Source organism: Babylonia areolata, chromosome 19 (assembly GCF_041734735.1).
Source record: "Babylonia areolata isolate BAREFJ2019XMU chromosome 19, ASM4173473v1, whole genome shotgun sequence".
In the NCBI taxonomy this organism is placed as follows: domain Eukaryota; kingdom Metazoa; phylum Mollusca; class Gastropoda; order Neogastropoda; family Buccinidae; genus Babylonia; species Babylonia areolata.
The window spans coordinates 21818264-21825763 of record NC_134894.1 but is presented as its reverse complement, the minus strand read 5'-3'; the positions used below and the strand labels follow the sequence as shown (position 1 = coordinate 21825763).

General features: G+C 46.5%; 2 protein-coding genes across 4 annotated transcripts in view; both read right to left on the bottom strand.

Annotated features, from left to right (window-relative positions):
• Positions 1-718, bottom strand: part of LOC143294103 (A disintegrin and metalloproteinase with thrombospondin motifs 17-like) — a 3550-nt gene extending 2832 nt beyond the window's left edge. The window contains exon 1 of the mRNA XM_076605537.1: positions 624-718. The gene's annotated coding sequence lies outside the window, so the exon portion shown is untranslated. The remainder of the gene's footprint in view (positions 1-623) is intronic.
• A 57-nt stretch (positions 719-775) lies between these two features.
• The window catches only part of LOC143294102 (snake venom metalloproteinase lebetase-4-like), a 7658-nt gene continuing 933 nt past the window's right edge, over positions 776-7500 (bottom strand). For all 3 annotated transcript variants that reach the window (XM_076605535.1, XM_076605534.1, XM_076605536.1), the window contains exons 2-6: positions 7360-7471; positions 5604-5763; positions 3278-3461; positions 1697-1815; positions 776-1017 (exon numbers count right to left, since the gene is read on the bottom strand). In XM_076605535.1, the coding sequence (XP_076461650.1) occupies positions 799-1017; positions 1697-1815; positions 3278-3461; positions 5604-5763; positions 7360-7469 (792 nt within the window). In that variant the 5' untranslated portion in view covers positions 7470-7471 and the 3' untranslated portion in view covers positions 776-798. The remainder of the gene's footprint in view (positions 1018-1696; positions 1816-3277; positions 3462-5603; positions 5764-7359; positions 7472-7500) is intronic.

Below are 7500 nucleotides of genomic sequence, written 5' to 3'. Positions count from 1 at the left end.
TGGTGAATCTTGTTGCTGACGGCCCGGGCAGAGCAGAAAGAAAGAAAGAAAGAAAGGGGAAAAGAAAGAAAGAACGAAAAAATAAAACAAAAGAAAGAACCTACCTAGTGCTATCTTCCGACAGACAGTCATAGGTCTGGGACAGCTGGTGAATCTTGTTGCTGACGGCCCGGGCAGAGCAGAAAGAAAGAAAGAAAGGGGAAAAGAAAGAAAGAACGAAAAAATTAAACAAAAGAAAGAACCTACCTAGTGCTATCTTCCGACAGACAGTCATAGGTTTCAGACAGCTGTCGAATCTTGTCGTTGACGACCCGGGCAGAGCAGGGAGAAAGAGAGAAAAGGTGAAAGAAAGAGAGAAAGAATAGAAAAGAAAGAAAGGAAAATAGAAAGAAAGAAAGAAAGAAAGAAAAGAAGGAAGAAAGAAAGAAAGAAAGAAAGAAAGAAAGAAAAAAACGAAAGATTACCTGGTGGTCATGTACATTGGATGTTGCGTTCATAGAAGGAGGAGGAGCAGGCGGAGGAGGAGAAGAAAAAGAACAAGAGCAAGCAGAAAGAAAGAAACAAAGAAAGAGAAAGAAAGAAGGAAAGAAAGAAAGAAAACAAAACAAAAAGAAAAGAGCTACCTAGTGCTGTCCTCCGACAGACAGTCAAAGGTCTGGGACAGCTGGTGAATCTTGTTGCTGACGGCCCTGGCGGAGCAGGAGGAGAAGATAGAAAGAAAGAAAGAAAGACAGGAAGGAAGGAAGGAAGGAAGATAGAAAGAAAGAAAGAAAGAAAGAAAGAGAAAGAAAGAAAGAGCTACCTAGTGCTGTCCTCCGACAGACAGTCAAAGGTCTGGGACAGCTGGTGAATCTTGTTGCTGACGGCCCTGGCGGAGCAGGAGGAGAAGTTCCAATGACGGGGGGAGGTGCCGATGTTGTTGGCGTTCATGATGAAGCCAGAAGAGCTGTTGCAGTGGTTGTTCCTCCCGCCGTCATGTCGTGCCGACAGCGAGTGGCCGACTTCATGGGCGAACACCTGTTGGGGAGCAAACCGTCACATGTGGGAATTTCGTGTGTGTATAACACACACACACACACACACACACACACACACACACACACACACACACACACACACACACACACACAAATAGAGAGAGAGAGAGAGAGAGAGAGAGAGAGAGAGAGAGAGAGACAGAGAGAGAGAGAGAGACAGAGAGAGAGACGGAGAGAGAGAGAGAGAGAGAGAGAGAGAGAGAGAGAGAGAGAGAGAGAGAGAGAGAGAGTTTTCAGTTTCAATGTGTGTCAAAGCGTTGAAGGCTGATCTGCGTACACTACACAACATCAGAGGATACCTGATCTTCATGCGCGCGCGCGCACACACACACACACACACACACACACACACACACACACACACACACACACACACACACACACACACGTACACACACACACATGCATACACACATACACACTTATACAAACACCTACGCACGCGCACACAGACACACTCGTACACACACACACACACACACACTCTCTCTCTCTCTCTCTCTCACATACAAACACACACATGCAGCCACCCCCCCACACACACACACACACTACACACACAAACACAAACACACATGTACCCCCTCCACCCCCTCGTCCCCACACATACATCCCCAACACCACCCACCCACACCCACTCACCCACAGCCCCCCCTTACCACAGCAGGGATGCCGTTGATGATGTTCTCCACCACTGACAGCGACCTGTGACCACACATAGTGTCCATGTAGGCGTACCCCTCGTGGCTACTGCTGTCCTCTGCCGCCAAGTTCAGACCTGTCACATCAGGTCGTTGTGGGAGAGATGCAAGAACGTACGTACGTTTGTCTGTGTGAGCGTGCATGTGTGCGTGACCGAGTTCAGTTCAGTTCAGTTCAGTTCAATTCATTTCAGTTACTCAAGGAGGCATCACTGCGTTCGGACAAATCCATATACGCTACACCACATCTGTAAAGCAGATGCCTGACCAGCAGAGTAACCCAACGCGCTTAGTCAGGCCTTGCGGTGAAAAAGGTGCATCAACAAATAAATGGATGCAATTGAATCAATGGATAAATAAATAAACAATATAATTAAAAAAACAAACAAATAAATAAATAAATAAATAGATAAACATGCGTGACTGAAACATGATTGAATGACACAAGAAACGAATGATGAGCGTCCAATGGCAGCTGTCAATCGGCTCTACCGAGGTAGGCAGCCTGTTTTGCAAATGACTCCATGTTTGTAAAGCGCTTAGAGCTTGGTCTCCGACCGAAAATAATTATGCGCTGTATAAGTGTCCACACCACCATCATCATCATCATTAATAACGCGGGGGCTCCATAATCAATGGTTTCTCCACTGCAGTGGGAATTCAGTCTTTCGGGAAGGACTATGACTCTCAAATTAGGAGGCAACAGTGCTCTGGATCTTAGTTTAGCAGCTCTGGGGGCTAGTTCGCCTTTAGCGACAAACCATCTCCGACTGTCCTAAAGGCCTCTTGGCCGACTGAGTGGAGATGTAACTTGGGCAAGACGCTCTCCACTATACTCAACTTCCAGCCCAGATATACGAGTCAGCAATTTCCTCCTCTGCTGTTCTGATTCTGTGACGCCTCCTTGAGCTACTGATACTGATAGTGATACAGTTCTGACGGTCAGGGTTGGACACCACTGACTCATTCAAGAAGAAGAAGAAGGAGAAGTGTAAGTACATACTGAATAAATGTATTTATCGTTTCTATTGTAATGAAACGGCAGGACATTCATCTATTGACACGGACCAAAAACAGCCGCACTGATTTTCCACTGACGGGGTTTGATCCCATCCGTAACTAACCACTTGGCAATGGCGCATACTACAAAGTGTATAGATAGCTTAATGGCATGTACAGAAAATAGTGTAATGTAATTTTGTTTTTACCCCAATGCAGTTGTAGAGCACGTGGTGCTATGTAACAGACACAAGATGAAGCAGTACCCCTCAAGAAGTAGTAGAAGAAGAAGATAAAGAAGAAGTCCAGTTCAGTTCAGTTTAGGAGGCGTCACTGCGTTCGGACAATTCCATACACACTACACCACATCTGCTAAGCAGATACCTGACCAGCAGCGTAAGCCAACGCACTTAGAAAAAGATGATGATGAAGAAGAAGAACAACAACAATAGAAACATCCAAAGCAGTCAGACCACAGCCAACAATGCCCCCCTTGATTCTGGCCCCAGCATCTTAGTTCTGTACTGTTTCACAGCTGACCTGTCAACAGCAGCGCGTGATCAAACTCCATCCCGTTCCGGACCAGCCAGCGGTGGAAGTCCCAGAACGCCACCTCGTTCATCACACTGGTCCCGTCGGCATTGGCCGTTACGATGTCGCCTTCTCTCACCACACGGATTGTGTCGATGCGAAGATCGAGATAAACGTTGTACTCTTCCATTCCCTTCACACAACGAGAAACGAATGTGTAAGTTGATAGGTGGAAAGATAGGCGGACAGGCGTTGAGAAAGATAACTACCATTTCCTAACATTTCCCAGCACAATTATAGATAGATAGATAGATAGGTAACTTTTACCAATTAGATAACTAACTAACTAACGCACTTACTTATTGATTGACCAACGAACTAATGACAATATTAAAAAATATTGCGTAGAATCTCTGCCCACCCCCACCCCCAATACCCCCACCCACCACCCACCCCCCGAAAAAAAGACCAAACAAAACGAAAAAAAGACAGAAATGTTGTTCAATTATTGATATTTTCCCTCCGCTACCATGTCGTTGTTCGCTCTCTCTCTCTCTCTCTCTCTCTCTCTCTCTCTCTCTCTCTCTCTCTCTCTCTCTCTCTCTCTCACACACACACACACACACACACACACACACACACACACACACACACCTGTCCCCTTTCCCCATCTTCCTGAGCCTGTCGCTGTCCTTCTGTACCCTTCGTGTTGATCCCTGTACTTACACATTTACTTACTGCCCATTAAACCTTCTGACATTTAGGGCAGCAACGAAGAACCGCCACCCTTTTCTGTTTCGGACCCATTCTCTGAACGGTACCCCAGGTGTGCTTCAGGGTCCTGAGTTCTCCTTCCACTGTTCTGCACCAGGTGTTCTTGGCCTTCCTCACTTCCGTCTACCCTCTGGTGTCCAGTGAAGGGCTGTCCAGGTGATGTCGTTATCTTGCTCTCCTCGCATGACGTGTCCAATTCATTTCCTCCACTTTCTTCTTGACGATGGTCTCCATGTTCTCTAGATAGCACCGGGTGAGTAGTTATTGACAGGGCGTGACGTTGGACCAGAAGATAGGATTCTAGGGAGGATTTCAGTGTGGAAGGGCGATTCCATCTTTTGATCACTGTCAGTCACCCTCCAGCACTCTGAGTCATAGAACGACGTATCGCCGTCACATTCAACAACTTGAGCAGTTTCACCAGAGATGCCTACGAAAGATCCTCGGCATAAAGTGGCAAGACAGGGTCTCCAACATCCAGGTCCTAGAGAGGAGCGGCCTGCCCAGCATCGAAAGCCTGCTGATCCAGTGCCAGCTACGCTGGACAGGACACGTTGTCCGCATGACAGACAGCAGGATCCCGAAGATGCTTTTGTATGGCCAGCCGAAGGAAGGCCACCGTGAACTTGGAAAACCCTGTAAGCGCTTCAAGGACACCTTGAAGACAAACCTCAAAGCCTGTGACATAGACATCGCTTTCTGGGAAACTGATGCCCTTGACCGCTCTCGCTGGAGGATGCTGTGCTCTAGTGGCATAAAGACGTTTGAAAACAAGAGAACGCTGGCCATTAAGGAGAAGCGTGAGCGAAGGAAGCAGGGCTCAACTTCTGGAGACGTTTTCCCTTGCAACACCTGTGGGAAGTGCTGCGCATCTAGAATCGGCCTATTCTCCCATAATTATGAGGACACACACCGACAGATAAGCCTGCCTGCCTACTCATCCCTCGGACCGACGGGAGACTCCATCAGGGAGGATTTCAGTGTGGAAGGTCGACTCCATCTTTTGATCACTCTCAGGCACCCTCCAGCATTCTGAGCCATAGAACAGTGGAGGAAGTGCTCAGCTCCGGTAATTTTTCATCTTGGTGTTGGTGACCGATTCCTTTTAGCAACTGGTAAAATGTGGGGCATTGGGAATGGGATCATAACGTGTGACAGACAGAAGTTTGAACGACTGAGGTCTGAGTCAGTCAACCCGAAATTGTACTTTCTGGCTCACTTGTGCGTTTACACAGTCACTGTGTAATCGTTCTACATAATATAGGAGAACGCACGTCCGATCATGCTTTTGACCAAGGGATTGGACTATCTATCTATCTATCTATATATGTGTGTGTTAATCTCTCTCTCTCTCTTTGTGTGTGTGTGTGTGTGTGTGTGTGTGTGTGTGTGTGACAGGTCTGTAAGTTCTAGTTGTCTCAAGTATTGGTAGTCAGCCCTCCCATCCCATACATTTAGAGAAAGAGAGAAGGGGACACAGACACACACACACACACACACACACACACAGAGAGAGAGAGAGAGAGAGAGAGAGAGAGAGAGAACGACAGGCGGACAGAACCTTCCAGATGAGGTTGGCACCGACGAAGGTGGCCTTGACGAAGCGAGTGATAGCGGCCTGAGTGCTTGCCTCCCTCTCCTCCTCCCGGCTCTCGTTCTGCCAGCGGCGCCACTGCCTGTAGGCGTGTCTGTCCACCACCACCGCCACCTCCACCGTCTTCCTGGCAGCAAGAAACCCAGCCCCCCCCAAAAAAACCCACCATCTTTTAGGCTGCAGCAATGGCAACATCAGCTGCAGAGGTGACAATAATCATCAGCCACACAAACATCACCGTTGTTCTTTCTTTCTTTCTTTGTAACAAAAACATTCACAACCCCCCCCCCCCCCACACCCACACACACACACACGCACGCACACACACACACACACGCACACATACACACACACACAAACACAATCACACAGTTATATACATATATATACACAGAGGCGCGCGCGAACGAGCACGCACGCATACTCACACACAGACATTCACACTGACAGACAAACACACACACACACACACACACACACACACACACACACACACACACACACACACATGCATACACTTAAACTCACAGAGACAAACAAACAGACAAAAACACAGACACAGACACACACGCACATGCAGCTAAACGTGCCAGCAGCATTAACAATATCAACCCAATAAAAGCCAACATGCTTTGCAACAGTAGTGACAACATCAACCTCACAAAAGTCAAGATCTTTTGCAACAGCAGTGACAACATCCAGCTCGCTAATGTCACCTTTTAGAGCAGCAGCAGTAACAATAATGATCCACTCCACAATCACCATCTTTAGTTGCAGCAAAGAAAACATCAATCTTACAAAATGTCACCATCTGCAGCGAGAAATGTCACCATCTGCAGTTATGAAATATCTTCCATATAAGTCTCGCGAATTTTAGCTGCAACAGTTATTCATCAAACCAACACAAATCAGCATGTTTAGCTGCAGAAAGTAATAGCATCAACAGCGCAATAGTCACCATCTTTAGCTAAAACAAAAGCAACGTAAGCTTAACAAAAGTAATCATCTTTAGCTGCAGTATTCAAATTAACTTCGCAAACGTCCCCGTCTTTCGATGACAACATCAACGCTACAAAAATCACCGTGTTCATATTAAGTAACAACAACCACACGAAAGTCACAATCTTTAGACAACACCAACTTCAATAAAGTCAACATCATTTGCTGCAACAAAGACAATACCATCAACCTCATGAAAGTCAACATCACAAGCTGCAACAAAGACAACAATAACTTCAATAAAGTTTATTAAATCTTTAGCTGCAACACGGATGACATAATCTTCACTAAAGTCAGCATCTTTAGTAAAGTCTGCAACGCGAACATCGATCTCACAAAAGTCAACATTTTTAGCTGCAACAAAGACAACACCAACTTCACTATATTCAAAATCTTTGGTTGCACCACAGACCACATCAGCCTCAAGAAAGACAACATCTTAAGCTGCAACAAAGACATCTGCCTTACAAAAGTCAACATTTTTAGCTGCACCAAAGACAGCATCAACTTCACTAAAATCAACATCTTTTAGCTGCAACAAAGGCAAAATCAGCCTTACAAAAGTCAACAGCTTTAGCTGCAAAAGGGCACCACCAACTTAACTAAACATCTTTCTCACAAGTCAACATCTTCAGCTGCAACAAAAAAAAGGTCACTGAATGCTGTCAGCACGACGGGAACTGGTCAACACGTACCTGAATGATGTCACACAGGTTGTTCTTACCTCATTGTCTCCGTGATGCCCGATGTCTCTGGAACAGTTCGGCTGGCGGTCAGCGCCGTCATCACTGCCACCACTATGATGCTGAGGGTGACCATCTCCATGCCTTTCATGACTGTTGGGCAAGGAAGTCACACAGTACCC